We start from the raw sequence: 18,438 nt of genomic DNA, 5'->3' as shown, positions 1-18,438 counted from the left end.
AAGGGATTACTGTTTGAAAATAAGAGTAGGAACAGAGAGTCAAGTTTTGGGGTTTTGGCCTCGACTCTGCCACTGACTCATCATATGACTATGAGTAAAACTCACTATAGCCCAAATTCTTGTAGTTACCTCGATTTTTTAAGAGCCTGATTTTGGACACTTTGGGCTAGCAACACCGAGCATGCCTGCTCAAAAAGGAAACAAGTGAAATTGAAAACCTGCCCACCTAGAAACTGCAGCAGCCAAAATCAAGGGGCACTGCTGAAAGTTTGGGCACTTCCGTGCCTCAGTTTCCCCATCTACAAAATGGGGCTGTGAGCGCTAACCCTTCTCCCGAGCAGCTGGGTGGGGTGAATGAATTCGTCAGCACCAGGAAGCACTCAGGGGCGCCCCACTGGAAAGCGCTAGAGAAGCATTGCAGGAAGGGAGACAGGCCTCGGGAGCAGTAACCTCCTTCCTGCGGTAGCCCCTGAGGACAGACGGGGGGAGGGCCACAGCGGGGCTGCCAGATATAAGCCGCACCCCGTACACCGGTGCGTACCGGGGGCTCACACCCACCCGGCGCGCAGAGGCTCAGCCTAGCTCAGTGGGGCCGGATCGGGGGCTTCGCGCCGCGCACCCTCAGGGGCCACGACGCCCCCATACAGCACCGGCTGGCTGCAAGAGACCGCTCCTATGGTAACAGTCCTCCTCACCCTGGGAGAACACGTGACCACCCCCTGCCGACCAATCGCAACAGCTCACCTGCTCCTCCCCAGACCCTGCCTTCCTCCGCCCATTTGAGGGTTGCTTTCTCTACGCCTCCGCGCAAGGCCTGCCGGATGCCGCAAGAGAAAGAGGAAGTCTGTTCAGAACACATGCGCAGAATAGGGGGGGTGCGGAATTTAAAACACGCATGTGTAAAAAGAGACTCGCAGTTGTGTTGCGCATGCGCCCACCCACGAACGGCAAGCATGCATGGCTATTACGTAGGAAGAGACTGTCGATCGAGCGCGATCTTTCCTACTGCGCATGAGCGGAAGTGAGAGGCGGAAGGAACTCTGCTACTTGCGCATGCGCAGTGTTGCTCGCTGCGGGCAGTAGGGGGCGGGCACCGCCTTGCAGAGGGGAGTAGACGGGAGGCGCCGGTAGGTTCTGGGGCGATGGCGAAGAACACGGTGTCCTCTGCGCGCTTCCGCCGCGTGGATGTGGATGAGTATGACGAGAACAAATTCGTGGACGAGGAGGATGGAGGCGACGGCCAGGCCGGGCCCGACGAGAGCGAGGTGGACTCGTGCCTGCGGCAATATCCTTCCGCCAACGCCGGAGAAAGAGTCCTGGCCCCTGGCGCTGAGGCCAGGAGCGCGAGGGGAGGAGGGGGCTGGTCCCCTGCCCCGCCCTGCCCGGTTCCGTGCCGAGCCCCGGGGCGGGGAGGGGTCCCCAGCCCTCTACTGAGCCTACCAGGCTTGTAGGATGCCCAGGGCACAGGAAGGGGGATGGGGCTCGCCTGTGCCACCCTGCACTGAGTGTGCCAGGGTCTTGCTGGCCTGGAAAGTTACTGTCTAGGGGAAGGGGGAGAGGATCCTCCATGTCCAATGCTCAGATTCACCACAGCCCTCTCTCTCTCGAACTGGTCTCCCCTGTACATCTGTGGCTCCCTAGGGGCAGGCTTCAGGTTGGGCAAAGACAGCCAATACCACCTAGTCCCACAGAATGAAATAAATGACTGTTGTCTTTGAGTGTAAGTGCAGGAGTAGGAAACAAGGTTAAAACCTAGGTGTTGGGTTCTTAAACAATAGATTTTCAATTAAATGTGTTCCAAACAATGTAAAACTTCCTAGCGTGTCTCTGTCTAATCCCTGGCTTGAGCACCCTGCCATCCATGGAGACAGTTGCCCCTGTACAATTGTATTTATATATGTTAATATCAGTCAGCTTTTTTTATTTCCAGTTCTCTGGGGCGGGAAGACACTTGAGGATGTGGTCTTGTCTGACCTTACAAGAGCAGGAGGGAGGGGCAAAGAGAAAGCCCTGCCCTCAAACCCCTTTTCTTAGGCTTCAGGGTTGGAGGAAGTGTGCACTCTGTGTGGTTTTCCTTTTATGGGAATAATTGCACCCAGTCCGTGACAATCTAATTGCTTTTCACTTCCACATATTAAAGCATTTCTCTTCAGGAGTGCCTTTTCAAGGTGAGGCTGAACCACATAGGATTAATGACAGGTTTCAGAGTAGCAGCCGTGATAGTCTGTATTCGCAAAAAGAAAAGGAGTACTTGTGGCACCTTAGAGACTAACCAATTTATTTGAGCATAAGCTTCCGTGAGCTACAGCTCACTTCAACGGATGCATTCAGTGAAAAATACAGTGAGGAGATTTATATACACACAGAACATGAAAAAATGGGTGTTTATCATGCACACTGTAAGGAGAAAAGGAGTACTTGGGTTTTGTGATTCAGTTTTGGCAATTCCTGGAGGTGGGGGGAAAAAAACCTGAAAGGCAAATTTCTGTGCTCAAAACTGTGAAACCCTTTAAGAAAATTCAAGTGGGAGCTGCTTAGCTTCCTTTTCTGTACAGTCAGCAGGAAGCCTGAATTACCTGTGTCTCTAGAGCATGTTTTGTGCTCCTTCTGGTTCATGACAGTGATGAAGGCAGTCTTGGAATCTTGTTGTTCTATAATGAACTCCATCTGTGGTGCATATTAGTCATGTCACTTAATGCACTACTGGGAGGTTTTTAGATACCACAGTGGTGGATGCAGTATAAGAATCTGAATAGAAAACTCTCCTGAATCATAATCAACTACAGTGTGATGAATTGACTGACAGATTGACCTTTCCTTTCAATGTTTAGTTTGAGGTCCTGACTGATGGTATTTTTTCAATTTATGGGCCACAGATGTTTCCACTAACAGTTTATTTCAGCAATCACATCGTTCTGTATTTTCCAAACAGCCGTGCTGTAGCTTGTTGGATGATATTTTGCCATTATGTGTGGTGTTTGAAGATAGAATGGGTGGAATGTCTAAGTGTTTCTATTATTTGGATCCTTGTTCTGTGATTGGTGCTCTCCAGTACTGAAAACTGTACCACCTTAGTACTGTCCCATTGCTTTTAGTAATTGGCTAGTATTTGTTACCTTACGTTGCACTCACTGAAGTATTCAGTATGGAAGATGTTCTCTCAGCAACTCCATAGCTGATATTCCGAGTAATGAACAAGTTCCATGTGAACCCCACTGTACTGTGACTAGCTCTACTGCTTTCCAAGTCCTTGTTTCCCCATCTTTCCTTAACCATTGTTCACAGGGAACATGATGGCTGCATTGCAGGCAGCCCTGAAGAATCCGCCAACCAACACCAAGAACCAAGCAGTAAAGGTGAAGTAATCAATAACTCTCACATTTATATGCCATGCTGTGAATTTTCCTAATTCTTTGTCCTCTATAGATTTCTCACTTCCCCTCTCAAGACTTATTAAGCTCTTCCCTGTTGCCAAACTATACTCTGCCAAAGTAGGCCTATGAAAAAGGCCCCAAAACAGTAGGCACTGATTGGCTACTGTGTTGAGTCCATAATTCTAGCTAACAATAAGAACTTAGAAAATATAAGCACTCCCAGGATAGAGCTTTGACTATACTGTGCACACATACTTGCCTGTTGGACAAGGCTCCCAAAAACTAGTTTTGAGCGTTATGGATGCCCAAAGACTGAACGATGCACAGATAAACTGTAGGAATCTACCATACTGTAGCCACCCACACAGCTCTATTTAAAGTGGAGTTCTGCTCTAAGCATTCACTCTGTAAGAATATATCTGTGGGATTCCATGTTTGTTTGTGACACTAGACCAAATTTCCCAGTAAAGATTGCCTCCCCCAACTGCCAGCCCTACAAATTTACTTGGGATTCTGAGAATCACCTAACGATCTTGGTAGCAAGGGCATCATCAAGTAAGAAATTCTGCAGGTAATTTTGCCGTTTTTTACATCTGTGACAATGTTTCCTTCACTAGAATTGCACTGGTATCATTGAAGGTATAATACAAAGACATTAGGGTTGCATAGGGGCTACTGTAACTTAATTCTGATGGAGGGGGCAAATAAATCTAAGTTGTTCTCCCACAGTTAAGTTGCTTCTGCAGGGCTAACTGTAGTAAAGTATTAAAACTTCTGACAGTGAAATACACGACACAGCACACATGGGGCAGATCTGCTGTACAAAATAGTGCCATTGTACAAAGTGTTTTTCCACTTGGAAAAAAGACTTAAAATATGACTGGTGTCCCAAAGCCTTGTGAAAACCTGCAGACCTGGCAGCTCTGTCTCGCGAGCTTGTTCTTGGCGTCATTCTTATTTTAGAATAAGAGCCTCCCACCAAATCAGTGTTGCTACTACATATCTGAGAGGGCTCACTAAATCAAATGTTCTGATGCATTGTTCTGATGTTCTAAATGCAGGATGTGTCTGCTTATTGGGAAAGATAATGGCTATAATTCCTTTGGGAAGCAACTGCAGACAGTACTTGCTCAGTGGGATTATACACAGGAGGAATCCATTCTAACAGTTAAGGTTTCTTATATTGCTGCCTCTCAAGTGGTTGAGTGAACAGAGGAAGAAAACTACTTTTTGGGGGCGGGGGAGAAGAGGTTGATGCTTACAGAATGGGTGGTGATAGGACCTAGCCATGCTACACAAATTCTTGATCCTGAAATGGCATCAAGGTCAGTTCTCAAAAACAGTTACCTGAAACATTTGGTGCTAGTAGTTGTATTTCAGCATGGATGTGGCAGTTCAGCTGCTTTTAACTGTGGCTTCAAATGTTTGGGTTGGCCTCTGTAGATTAAGCAATCATATTACCAGGAACTATTTCATGCTGGTAATGCTGACTGGGCCTTAAAGATGTTTTCCAAGGATTTTGTAAAACATTGCGTACACAGAATTAAAGCAGTAGTTATAATACAGTAGTCAATGGGGGAAGAGAAGGAGTAAAGCTAAGGTATCAGACGGTGCTGAGTAGGGATACTTCTGAAATTTGGGAGCAGACTCCTTTAAGATCACTTCTGTTCCACAGCAGTACTGTCCATCTAGACAAAATGTAAAATAAGAGGAGGCTTAGGTTGTGAGAGGAAAGCCAATCAAACCCTTAGTCTTCTTAGTTCAAAAGAAGTTGGAACTTTCCGACCCATGACACATTAACAGTGATAAAGTTCAGTATAGCCCTTATACAGTACTGTGGGTGGAGTCCTGCAAACAAAAGCCAAGTTTGGTGAGCAGAGATAGAAACCTGGAAGAGAACAAGCTTGTTACAAACCAGTGAAGAAAATGAGTGCCTCTTTTTTGAGACTAGCTTCCTTCGCCCAACTGGGGATGCGCTACCTGTTTAACTTATCTAAAACTTAATTTCAAATTAATTACATATGTTAGCTGTAAATTGAAATTCATTTAGAATTACAGATCTGTGTAGCAAAGTCAGTTGAGGTCATGCTGTCATAGGGCAGAGGTGGACATCTGTTCTACGGTATGCTTGACAGATTGGTGTGTGTATGAGCTGCCTTAACAGAACATTTTCGAATTGTTAAAAATAGAAACATTCTGCCTCCCAGAGCTGAGAGATCATTAACATTTGGCCGCAGACCATGTGAGTATGGATCAGCTCAGTTCCAGGTTGTGACTTTTTCCCTCGTTTACAGGATCGTGCAGAAAGCATTGTCCTGAAAGTCCTCATCTCTTTCAAAGCCAATGATATTGAAAAGGCAGTACAATCTCTGGACAAGAATGGAGTTGATCTGCTAATGAAATACATCTACAAGGGATTTGAGAGCCCCTCTGACAACAGCAGTGCTGTGTTACTGCAGTGGCATGAAAAGGTGTGTTGATCGTCTGTCACTTTTGGCCTGATAATTTGCGTTAGCAGAGACCCTTACATCCAGGACTCTGTCTTGAGTCCAATAAGAATCATCCTTTGTGACAAAGTTCCTCCTCTGCCTTGGTGGGTCCTGCGGTTATTAGCAGATTTGCTCACCTCTGAGATTCACAGCAGCCCTTGCTTGTGGCTCAAACCTGCCATTCACTCAGCTAACCTCATCACTGGCCAGCATAGAGAAAAGGAAGGAGAATAATCCCCACAGTCTCGGGGGGGGACCTTTCCCTCTGGTAGGACCCACAGTTCAGGTCAAACACTTACCCCTCCCCCTTCCTGGATATCGGGGGAACCCAGGCCTGCCCTCTACTCCAGGTTCCAGCCCAGGGCCCTGTGGATCACAGCTGTCTACAGTGTTTCGTGTAACAGCTGTGTGACAGCTACAACTCCCTGGGCTACTTCCCCATGGCCCCTTCCCAACACCTTCTTTATCCTCACCGCAGGACCTTCCTCCTCATGCCAGGTGGCGTTTGTACTCCTCAGTCCTCCAGCAGCACACCTTCTCACTCCCTACTCCTTGCACGCCCCTCACTGACTGAAGTGAGGTCCTTTTTAAACCAGGTGCCCTGATTAGCCTGCCTGTCTTAATTGGTTCTAGCAGCTTCTTTATTAGCTCCAGGTGTCCTAATTAGCCTGCCTGCCTTAATTGGTTCCAGCATGTTCCTGATTGTTCTGGAACTGCCCCTGTTATCTTACCCAGGGAAAAGGGACCTGCTTAATCTGGGGCTAATATATCTCCCTTCGATCACTCTTCTGTAGCCATCTGGCCCGACCCTGTCACACTGTCTTCCCCTTAAAATTCCAGTGTTCATATTGCAAAGTTGGGATGGGAAGGACAAGGTTCCCCAGGGAACCATGTGAAATTAATACACACTTCCTACTGCATATTGATGCATGCAGACTTTAGAGGTGAAGTTTGATCATGTATTAGGTAAAAATGAAAATGAGCCATTACACACTTCCTAAAAACTGTCGTCTTGCACCGAGGCAATATAATCTAAAGGTCAAAGCTGGGGACTTAGCTGGGAATAGAACCCAAGAGTCCTGACTCCCCCAGTGACTCTGGCTTGTGCAAGTTATCTAATGCCTGAATCCATTTCTCCATCTATAAAATGAATGTAGTAATGCTTCCCTATTGCAGAATGCTGACGTTTAGTGTCTGTAGAACACTTTGAGATGTTCAAATGAAATGTACTGAAGTCCAAGTAGTAATTGTTTGTCTCTGGTTATTGTGGCTTTATATTAACTGTTACTTCTCTGTTTTCAGGCTCTCGCTGCTGGAGGTGTAGGGTCCATTGTCCGTGTCTTGACTGCCAGAAAAACGGTTTAAGTTCAGCAGCCAGTGACTGCTTGCCGTGGGTGTGCAAAATGCTGGTACAATGACCAAAACAACCAAATGCCACTGCTGCCCTGGGGGTAGCATCTGTCTCTCAGCTTGCCTTCTTGCTTCCTCTCTCATATCTATGACAAAATATGCATATCTGAGTTCCTTTTGCTGTTCGGGTAATAATAGAGGTGCCATTTTATTTCTAATAGGAGTATTTGGTACTCTCAAAAGCATTTCAGTGACACATACACAAGTCTTTGTGTAAGATGATTTGCATTCATGTATTATCATGCCAGATTTTGACTTATCTTTCCAAGCAGATACTGAGGGACTCAGGGCAGTGTCTTAATTCTTTAGCTAACCAGGCAGTGTTCAATGTAAGCTGTATGTTTTAAAAGATGGTGCAGCTATTAATGGAAACTGGACTATGCTTCTCCTGTTCAAACTCTGAACCCTACAGCAGCAAGTACAGTAGAAGAACAAGCTCTGGCTCAAAAGAACCAGAATATCCATCCAGTGAGTTGAGTATTTTTTCCTATCTCACATTTATGGTTTATCTCGGTTTCCTTTGATCATTCAAGTCTTGGGTCCACAATGGGAGAGTCACACTGTTGCAGAATTGTCTAAGGCATCACAACACAGTTGTATGACATATTTAAGGATGACGGTCCATTTCCCCTGGGCTTTAACCTAGTGAAGCTTTCCTTTTTTGGACCTGAGATCCTGATGAGGAAAAGTAGAAGGGGCTGTTATACAGTTAAATCCCATTGCAGCATGTTGGGGCGGGGTGGGGGGGCAAAAAGTGATTGTAGCTAACACAATGTAGTAGCTGCCTTTTGGTAATCTGAGAAATGCAGACTGGTGCCTAATGTGTCCATTGCAAAGCCCCTTGATCAGTGTTCAGGTACATGGGATCCAGAAGAGATTAATTTCTGATCCTAACAGGTACGCACTCCGTGTTATATTTCAGTACAAAGTGACTTGGGTAAATCAAGTCAAGTCCCCCAAAAAGACAGGTGCTTTTTAAAATAAAAATTTTCCAAAGGCCCAGTGCACCCCAGCCCAGGGATAACGTTGAATGTGTATGACCAGGAGCAAAGCCAGCCTGTGTCTTACATTCACATTTTACACCAGTTTAGGAGGAACTCTTGAAAATCTTTGCTGTTTTTTGATACTTGCTTTTTTTGTAAAATTATAAAGATCAGATAATAAATTGTCACTGAATATTTATTTAATGTTTCAAATTCCTTGGTGTTAATTGTTCTGATAGCTTTATTTCTGAATTTGGGAAATTCACACAGTAACAGAAGGATTGAGGAAGGAAAAAAGCCGAAATAGTCACCTGACTTCTGCTCTTCACCTCCAGTCTTTTTCCTGCCAAGGTTGTTTCTGCAGCAGCACTTTGCACGTGTAAGTAATCATAGGCCTGGATCATATTGTAGCAGTCTTGAATGCTCTACCTAAATCAAGATGCGTGGACACCAACACTATTCAAAAATGTAGCTGGCTTTTCCAACTTCATTGGGTCCTTTTTTTGCACACGGACATATCAGTAAGAACAATGAAGAGCTTTTTAAACTCATTCCCCCACCCTACTTTCCTTATGAAAAATGATTAGGTAGGAAAGGAAAAAAACAGTAGCTCCTGAAGTCTCATTCTTGTTAGTTCCTGCTTTTTTTTTTCTTACATTTTTTTTAAGTGCTGAAAACTTTGTGGCTACTTCATGTCTAAGTGAATTCATTTGAATATTTTCATCCTGGCCTAATTCCCAAAGAAATACTCCATCACTGAGCAGTGGATTGCATGGTCACTTTGAAGTGCTTATGCATAGACTAGTTGCTCTCTGAATAGGACTTAGGCCATTTCAGTGAGTAATGATTTTGGGTGCATCCATTTTTTTTGGTGCCCAACTTGACCATTTTAAAGGGGCCTAATTTTTCAAAGGCAGGCACTTTGACAGTCAAGGCTCAAAGATGCCTTAAGTGAGGCAACCAAAGTTACGAGTCACTTTTGAAACTTGCATCTAACATGTACAGTTTTCTTACCAGTACTAAGTTTACATTTAGTTGTGAATTGGAGTTTGCGGGGAGAAGTCATGAATGTACACGTAAGGATGAGGAATAGTGACATTTGTTCCACTAGGAAAAAAGCTTTCTAAGCTATATTATTTGCATTGAGTGAATAAGTCCAATTTGTTAGCATTGTCGGTGTTTGCTCAACAGTGGTCTCCGCAGTAACTAATTACAGCTCTTCATGTAACTTTGCTCCCTCCATACCAGCTCCATTGCTCTGGTTGGGGAGTGGGGGATCACAACCTGCACTCAAGCAGTTACCTATTTATGCTGCCTTTTCTGAAGTCCGTCTGAGGCAGCCAGCAGTGATTTGCCCCACTGCTAGTATCCACCACCTAATTCAGGTAGTCTTAAACAAAACCAAGATGTATTGACAAATTACAGAAAGAAAAAACAGAAACAAGAGGGCTAGGGACAAAATACTTTGGCTAGTCAAACACTACAGAAAATTTTGGTAATCCGGGCCAAGTTCATGTTGCACAGTGTTAAGATAAAATATGGGAAAATCAGGTTTCTCTCTCCCAGCCTAAAGTCTGTTTCCTTTTCCCAGTTCAGTGTGTCTCACAAAGAAAAGGTGTTAACTAAATCCTCTTACAACTTATGGGGATCAGTTCTCTGCCCTATTTAACATACACAAAAACAAACATCCTACCAGCATGATGTACTACATATTTTATCTGGCTTTCAGTCAACCAGGTCTGGACAATAGACATTATTCCCATTTCCACTAGTTCATGTACTGTCAGTCTCTTGCTCATTTTAATGATATGAGATACGTTATTTAGGCATGACTGCAGTACATTTGATTCATAGAAATCTATAAATCATATCCAGTTATAGCTGTCTTTAAGGTCTATGTGAGGAGCTGCATATGGAAGCTTATTACTGAAAGGACACTGCTCTTCCTAGGTCATGGTGTTAATAAAGAGGAAAAACCCAGTACTGAAATTACTCAGCCTGCATTTGAGTGGTTGAGAGAGAAAGAAGATATAAAGCATGACAAGGTCACACTAGTCCTGACATGCAGAAGATGACTTCAAAATTCCAGCTCTACTGAGTAATAAGAGGGCCGGGGTAATAAATGACTGGTTTTAATGTGTAATCAGGCTAGGATAATTCATAGCGCGTTGCTCTGTGAATGGCCCCAAAACAAGCTCTATTAACAGAGAAATAATTGTATAGTTTGTCTACTTCCTGTAATGTTCAGTTTTACTTACAATGACTATCTACTACCATGCACTACTTAGCCTGTAAAGGAGCCAAGGCCTTTCACATTGCCTTATACACAGATTTTTCAGTGGGATCTCCCTGTACTCCTGCAACATGTCCACCTTTTACAAAAGGCAGAACTACTCTAGCAAATAGGGAAACCTGCATAGGCATTTATAGGCTTTTAGGGTTGTCACCTTTTCAGCAGGGAAAATATGAATCAAGCCCAGTCCCTTAAGGTAACGCTCACTCTTCCCAAAGTGGATAATTCTAATCACATCTATACAAGGTTAGTTGGCAGACTCATCTCTCCTAATATGTCCTCCACCTCGCTTTCTATTCCTGCTGTCCCCTGTTCATACTTATACTCCTCCAGCTAGTTCCCATCTCTTTAGATGCCTTTTCTTCACCATCCCCCTTTGCCCTCTGAAAGTAAGGTCCATCATACCTGATTCTGCCATTCCTTCCTCCTCCTAGCCAATGTTAGTGGTGGCTCACTTTCTTCCATCCTAAATTCAAAGACCTGATTATGATCTAGCAGGCAGTGACTCTGAAAAAGATTTGGGGGGGATCCTTGTAGATAATCAGCCGAACATGAGTTCCGAGTGTGATGCTGTGGCCAAAAGAGCGAATGCATCCTGGGATGCCTAAACCGGAATCTTGAGTAGAAGCAGAAAGGTTATTTTACTTCTGTATTTTGCACTGGTATGACAACTTCTGGAATGCTGTGTTCAGTTTTGGAGCCCACAATTCAAGAAGGATGTTAATGAATTAGAGAGGGTTCAAAAAAGAGCCACAAGAATGATTAAAGGATTAGAAAACATACTTTATAGTGATAGACTCAAAGAGCTGACTCTATTTAGATTAACAAAGAAAAGGTTAAGAGGTGACTTGATTACAATCTGAGTATCTACATGAGGAGCAAATATTTAGTAATGGGCTCTTCAGTCTAACCGAGAAGGGTATAACGTGATTCAGTGTGTGGAAGTTGAAGCTAGACATATTCAGACTGTAAATAAGGTGTACGTTTTTAACGGGTGAGAGTAATTAACCATTGGAACAATTTACTAAGTGTCGTGGTGAATTCTCTGTCACTCACAATTTTAAAATTGAGATTGGATATTTTTCTAAAAGATCTGCTCTAGGAATAATTTGGGTACGTTCTATGACCTATGCTATACAGGAGGTCAGACTAGATCAGGGGTTCTCAAACTGGGGGTCGTGAGATTATTACACTGGGGGTCGTGAGCTGTCAACCTCCACCCCAAACCCTGCTTTGCCTCCAGCATTTATAATAGTGTTAAATATATTTTAAAAGTGTTTTTAATTTGTAAGGTGGATCGCACTCAGAGGCTTGCTATGTGAAAGGGGTCACCAGTACAAAACTTTGAGAACCACTGAACTAGATGATCACACTGGTCTTCCTGGCCTTGGAATCTATGAACTGAGCTAGGCACTGTACACACATCTTTGAAATCAACTGATGCTAGAATGTGTCAGCTGCCTTCAGGTGGCACTAGATATTCCAAGGCAGCAAGGACAGCTACTTCTCGATGCCATGGATTGATTGCTATAAATATCTGTGTCTTCTCCATGTGATGTGTTAAGTAAAAGAAGATGCGTATAGATGTACGTGAGTATGGGATAAACAGTAAATGAGTAGAGTTGTGACTATTATTTGTATATTGCACATTTCATTTATGTAGGGCACAGAAGTTCCAGTCATTAGAAGAGGGGGAAATAATCTCAAATTAAAAAATATATATTCCTGGTGTCCTGAAACAAATAAGAGAACCAGTTGATTCAGAGAAGAGAGAATCTGCTAGAATCCAACAGAGGAAATAAGGTTTATTTTCTTTCAGAAATTCTATAGTGATGTTTAACTTCAACAACATTTTCTCACCGCTAAATGAGGGTCGAGGATTTATTAAGACACAATGTATACAATGATCACTTTGCGCACCACTGAAATGCAGCCACCTCTGAGGTGAAAGACAGCAGCTGTTAACAATGCAAAGCAACATTTTAGTTACAGGAATTAGAGAATACTCTTTTCAACTGAAATTGCAGGGGGTATTTAGCTACATAAAATATTATTAACCTGATAACCCAAGAGAGTGGGTTTATCATTCTCTGCTCTTACGAAAAGTCCTAAACCTAAGGAATTAAAATTAATAGGAGCTTTTAAAAACTGAGTTGGCACTTCAGAAATGAAAACGCTGCTTTGAGGGGAATTCTAGGGCATGTCTGATGTGCTCTTCATTTTCTGAGACCCACGGCTGAAATGTCTGCAGGCCTGGGCACAATTCAATTGTCGGAGTAGAATTTGTTGCCTGATTTCCCTTCCTCCAGAATTCAGGCATATTCCCAAGGGCCTCGGCAGCAGCCCCTCCATGCATAGAATCATAGAATATCAGGGTTGGAAGGGACCTCAGGAGGTCATCTAGTCCAACCCCCTGCTCAAAGCAGGACCAATCCCCAATCAAATCATCCCAGCCAGGGCTTTGTCAAGCCTGACCTTAAAAACTTCTAAGGAAGGAGATTCTACCACCTCCCTAGGTAACGCATTCCAGTGTTTCACCACCCTCCTAGTGAAAAAGTTTTTCCTAATATCCAACCTAAACCTTCCCCACTGCAACTTGAGACCATTACTCCTTGTCCTGTCATCTTCTACCACTGAGAATAGTCTAGAACCATCCTCTTTGGAACCACCTCTCAGGTAGTTGAAAGCAGCTATCAAATCCCCCCTCATTCTTCTCTTCTGCAGACTAAACAATCCCAGTTCCCTCAGCCTCTCCTCGTAAGTCATGTGTTCCAAACCCCTAATCATTTTTGTTGCCCTTCGCTGGACTCTCTCCAATTTATCCACATCCTTCTTGTAGTGTGGGGCCCAAAACTGGACACACTACTCCAGATGAGGCCTCACCAATGTCGAATAGAGGGGAACGATCACGTCCCTCGATCTGCTCGCTATGCCCCTACTTATACATCGCAAAATGCCATTGGCCTTCTTGGCAACAAGGGCACACTGCTGACTCATATCCAGCTTCTCGTCCACTGTCACCCCTAGGTCCTTTTCCGCAGAACTGCTGCCTAGCCATTCGGTCCCTAGTCTGTAGCTGTGCATTGGGTTCTTCCGTCCTAAGTGCAGGACCCTGCACTTGTCCTTATTGAACCTCATCAGGTTTCTTTTGGCCCAATCCTCCAATTTGTCTAGGTCCTCTGTATCCTCTCTCTGCCCTCCAACGTATCTACCACTCCTCCCAGTTTAGTATCATCCGCAAATTTGCTGAGAGTGCAATCCACACCATCCTCCAGATCATTTATGAAGATTTTGAACAAAACTGGCCCCAGGACCAACCCCTGGGGCACGCCACTTGACACCGGCCCTGCCAACTAGACATGGAGCCATTGATCACTACCCGTTGAGCCCGACAATCTAGCCAACTTTCTACCCACCTTATAGTACATTCATCCAGCCCATACTTCTTTAACTTGCTGACAAGAATACTGTGGGAGACCGTGTCAAAAGCTTTGCTAAAGTCAAGAAACAATACATCCACTGCTTTCCCTTCATCCACAGAATCAGTAATCTCATCATAGAAGGCGATTAGATTAGTCAGGCATGACCTTCCCTTGGTGAATCCATGCTGACTGTTCCTGATCACTTTACTCTCGTGTAAGTGCTTCAGGATTGATTCCTTGAGGACCTGCTCCATGATTTTTCTGGGGACTAAGGTGAGGCTGACTGGCCTGTAGTTCCCAGGATCCTCCTCCTTCCCTTTTTTAAAGATTGGCACTACATTAGTCTTTTTCCAGTCATCTGGGACTTCCCCCATTCGCCACGAGTTTTCAAAGATAATGGCCAATGGCTCTGCAATCACATCCGCTAATTCCTTTAGCACTCTCGGATGCAATTCGTCCGGCCCCATGGACTTGTGCACGTCCAGCTTTTCTAAATAGTCCCTAACCACCTCTTTCTCCACAGAGGGCTGGCCATCTACTCCCCATGTTGCGATGCCCAGCGCAGCAGTCTGGGAGCTGTCCTTGTTAGTGAAGACAGAGACAAAAAAAGCATTGAGCACATTAGCTTTTTCCACATCCTCTGTCACTAGGTTGCCTCCCTCATTCAGTAAGGGGCCCACACTTTCCTTGGCTTTCTTCTTGTTGCCAACATACCTGAAGAAACCCTTCTTGTTACTCTTGACATCTCTTGCTAGCTGCAGCTCCAGGTGCGATTTGGCCCTCCTGATTTCATTCCTACATGCCCGAACAATATTTTTATACTCTTCCCTGGTCATATGTCCAACCTTCCACTTCTTGTGAGCTGCTTTTTTATGTTTCCACATAAAAGCATCTCCACAAAGATCCTTCCAGAAGCCTTTCACAATGGAAAGAAGGAAAGGGAGCTTCACCAGCACCCCATCAATAAAACAAACAATTCCACCCTCTGTATCATACAGTGTAACCAACTTACCAGCTGTGTGTACAGCCCTCTGCCCATCTTCAGATCTAGAACAAGATCACTCAGTAGGGTATCCCAGCATGTGTCCTCTCCCCCAGTAACTACAACCCAATGTTGGCACACTTCCCTGCAATACGGCCTACCACTGGTATGCTCTGTTCCCCTCCAGTGCTGTGCTGTGCCTCCAAGAAAATCCCGCTGATCACGTTTCTCTCATGATTTAAAGACTTTCTGGTAGAAGGAATATTGTCAAGTTAGAGGGCAGCACGGGGGCTAACGAGTCTGGAGTAGAAGTCCTAGCATTGGCGGTGACTCTTAGGCAAGTCACTGAACTGCTCTGTGCTTCCTATTTCTCCAGCAGTGAACTAGGGAATCACACACACCTGTCTGACATGAACAGGCAGTTATGGTGCTAGGCTGGGACTGGAGAGACTAGAGCTCATGTTCCCTTCTCCACTGCAGACTTCCTGTGTGACCTTGGGCAAGTCACTCAATCTCTCTGTGCTAGGGATCCCCAGCGGTACAATGGAGACAATAGCATCTCCCTACCTCACAGGAGTGTTGTGAGGATAACTACACTGAAGAGTGTGAGGCGCTCAGATACTATCGTAAGGAGCTATAGAAGTACGTAAGATAGGTCTCACAGGGCTGGTTAGAAGGCCCATTCAGAAAGTGCTTGCTGGTTCTTGGATGAAGACAGTCATGGATAGGTGAAGTGGTGCTATTCTTTTCTCCCTTTGGCTCTGCCATCTCCTCCTTTTAGTACACAATGACATGAATGAGGGTAACCTTACCTGGGAGTGTCTGAATGGCTTTGGATGCTAGTCGTTGGGAAAGGATGGTTGCATAGTCACGAATTGTCAGGTGAGCTGCAGACGTGGAGCAGCTCTTTCCAATACAGCAGTGAGGATTCTTCTGGGCGGAGACCACAATTGCATCACACTGTGCCACCCTGATGCCATCCATGGCTGTGTCACCCATGGGGATGGCTAGCAGGAGGAAAAGGGCAAAAAGCAACTGATTAGTTGTGGGGGCCAGACAGTAACCACGCCGATCAATAATATTCTAGTCAGAGAAGCTGAACCTTTCTCAGTCTCCATAAATCTGCGTTGAACTGTGCAGCCGTGCAAAACAGGGAAAGGTGATCCATCGCTGAGGCTGAGAGAAGCCAGTTCACTGACTAATACAGCGCAGAGAGCGGATAGCCATAACTTCATCCTATGACTGAAGTGTATCCTGGAATCAAATAAGCTCCGAGTTCTACAGTGTGGCCTAGCTCTTCCATCATCTCATCAATGGAATTGCAGCCTGTAAAGTCTATAAGGCCAAACATGCAATGTATTAGCTTGAGCTGTGCGGCAAAGACACCTGGTACATGCGGGAGTCTGTGGTTGCTACAGGCCGTATTGCCCTACAGTCTGCAGTTTAAGCAAATTAGGCATGGCCTTGGGGGTGCCTGGCAAGTTGTTTCATGTGACCTTTGGGTGGACAAATGCTGTGCACTCTTGCTTTCTATGCAGTGGAATTGTTGGGATTTATGCATTGCCCCATATAGCATCAGGAAATGCCTGACTGATCACCAGTAGTATTGGATGGGACCCTAATAAGGCTACATTTTCCCTCCAGCAAAGGCAGAATTCTACTGCTTCAAGACTGGTTGTGAGGGAAAGGGAGAGAACACATGCTTTATGGGTAGCTGAGTCCTTCCCTCAAACCAGCTAATCAAAATGGGGGAAAGAGAGAGTAATCACTTTCTTTAAAAACCGGTCAGAATATTTGTGGGAACCGGAGGCCTGCGGGCCACACAGTCATCTTGTTTATTAGATTGACAGCACAAGCACAAAGGGAAATTAATTGAACGAATTATTTATTATTTGTATTGCAGTACCCCCTTGGCGCCCCAGTCATGGACTAGGACCCCATTGTGCGAGGCTCTGTGCAGATACAGAACTAAAAGACACTCCCTGCCTGCACCAAAAAAATTACAATCTAATTACATTTGGCACGTACTGGCTAGTTCAGGGGCTTTGGGGATATGGAGTCTTTCACTCTAGATCACTAAATCAAACAGAGGCAAGATCAGTACTTGTTATCATCTACTGACTGTTTGAGGGCACATCTGAAATGAATTTGTGGCTCTCAATCCAGTTCCTAGTGAACACGTGTCCAAATCACAAAAGCCATCATCCTAGTTAACCCCCCCTTCTAGCTAGAGCTGGGGTGGGCAAACTTTTTGGCCTGAGGGCCACATCTGGGTATGGAAATTGTATGGTGGGCCATGAATGCTCATAAAATTGGGGTTTGGGGTGCGGGAGGGGGTGAGGGCTCCAGCTTGGGGTGCGGGCTCTGGGTGGGGCCAGAAATTAGGAGTTCAGGGTGCGGGAGGGGGCTCCAGGCTGGGGAAGAGGGTTGGGGTGCGGGTGAGGGCTCTGGAGGTGGGGCCAGAAATGAGTTGAGGGAATGGGAGGGGGCTCTGGGCTGGGGCAGGGGTTTGGGGTGTGGGTGGGGGAGTGAGGGGTGCGGGTTCTAGGGTGCAGGAGGAGGCTCTGGGCTGGGACCGCAGGGTTCGGAGGGCAGGACAGGGATCAGGGCTGGGGCAGGGGGTTGGGGTGCGGAAAGGGTCAGGGGTGCAGGCTCTCGGCAGCGCTTACCTCAGGCAGCTCCCGGAAGCAGCCCGTGGGAGCTGCAGGAGCCTCACGGAGCAGGACAAGCCCCCGACCCTGCTCCCTGGCAGGAGCTTGTGGGCCTCATTAAAACGTCTGAAGGTCTGGATGCAGCCCCGGGCCGTAGTTTGCCCACCCCTGGAATAGAGCCACCAAGGACTGAAGGGATTATGGATACTGAACTATGTTCTCTCCATTCACCCCTATAAACAGTCCATTCAGAATAGGTTGAATCATAGTAGATTAGGGTTGGAAGAGACCTCAGGTGGTCATCTAGTCCAATCCCCTGCTCAAAGCAGGACCAACCCCAACTAAATGATCCCAGTCAGGGATTTGTCAAGCTGAGCCTTAAAAACCTCTAAGGATGGAGATTCCACCACCTCCCTAGGTAACCCATTCCAGTGCTTCACCACCCTCCTAGTGAAATAGTTTTTCCTACATGGCAGGTGGGACAAGACCTCCTTTGGTTGCTCTGGAGTTTTTCAAAGCAAAACATGGGTGATGACATTCTGCTCTCACTCAGTCCCTGCTGTACCTATTCTGTGGATCTTCAGATCTCCAGGCTGTCCACACGGCACCTTTCACAAGCACTGAGTTCACTGTAACATGAACAAGATGCACGCTTTGTAACGGGGGACATGAACATTTTGATTTTGGGGCTCATCTTTGCTCCCAGGTGGTGCAGATTTTAACTGGCTGACGTGTGCCCATCAGGAACTTCTCTAACACAGCAGTTACAACAACGTAAGCTGTTACAGTGAGAAAGTGACAGAGACAGGAAGTAGTGAGGAGGCACAAAGGGCT

The 18,438-nt window shown here is 45.5% G+C and overlaps 2 protein-coding genes and 1 long non-coding RNA gene across 6 annotated transcripts in view; 1 reads left to right on the top strand and 2 right to left on the bottom strand.

Moving 5' to 3' along the window:
• Window positions 1-848, bottom strand: part of RGL1 (ral guanine nucleotide dissociation stimulator like 1) — a 159,064-nt gene extending 158,216 nt beyond the window's left edge. For all 4 annotated transcript variants that reach the window (XM_074961112.1, XM_074961113.1, XM_074961115.1 and 1 more), the window contains exon 1: window positions 745-848. The gene's annotated coding sequence lies outside the window, so the exon portion shown is untranslated. The remainder of the gene's footprint in view (window positions 1-744) is intronic.
• A 175-nt stretch (window positions 849-1,023) lies between these two features.
• On the top strand, window positions 1,024-8,445 carry ARPC5 (actin related protein 2/3 complex subunit 5). The gene is made up of 4 exons (XM_074961111.1): window positions 1,024-1,286; window positions 3,285-3,356; window positions 5,669-5,845; window positions 7,166-8,445. The coding sequence occupies exons 1-4, from the start codon at window positions 1,143-1,145 to the stop codon at window positions 7,226-7,228; spliced, it is 456 nt and encodes a 151-aa protein (XP_074817212.1). The 5' UTR covers window positions 1,024-1,142; the 3' UTR covers window positions 7,229-8,445.
• LOC141992254 (uncharacterized) lies at window positions 4,563-17,741 on the bottom strand. The gene is made up of 3 exons (XR_012640560.1): window positions 17,623-17,741; window positions 15,766-15,960; window positions 4,563-5,062 (listed from the first exon to the last, which is right to left on the bottom strand). It is a non-coding gene; the product is annotated as an uncharacterized LOC141992254 (long non-coding RNA).
• Window positions 17,742-18,438: the final 697 nt, after the last annotated feature.

Source organism: Natator depressus, chromosome 8, assembly GCF_965152275.1.
Source record: "Natator depressus isolate rNatDep1 chromosome 8, rNatDep2.hap1, whole genome shotgun sequence".
Lineage (NCBI taxonomy): Eukaryota > Metazoa > Chordata > Testudines > Cheloniidae > Natator > Natator depressus.
This window is presented reverse-complemented; position numbering and strand designations above follow the sequence as displayed.

Coding starts and splice junctions, on each gene's coding strand:
- ARPC5 (XM_074961111.1), top strand. CDS start 1,143: ATGGCGAAGAACACGGTGTCCTCTGCGCGCTTCCGCCGCGTGGATGTG. Junction 1,287..3,284: donor TGGACTCGTGCCTGCGGCAA/TATCCTTCCGCC, acceptor CCATTGTTCACA/GGGAACATGATGGCTGCATT. Junction 5,846..7,165: donor TACTGCAGTGGCATGAAAAG/GTGTGTTGATCG, acceptor CTCTGTTTTCAG/GCTCTCGCTGCTGGAGGTGT.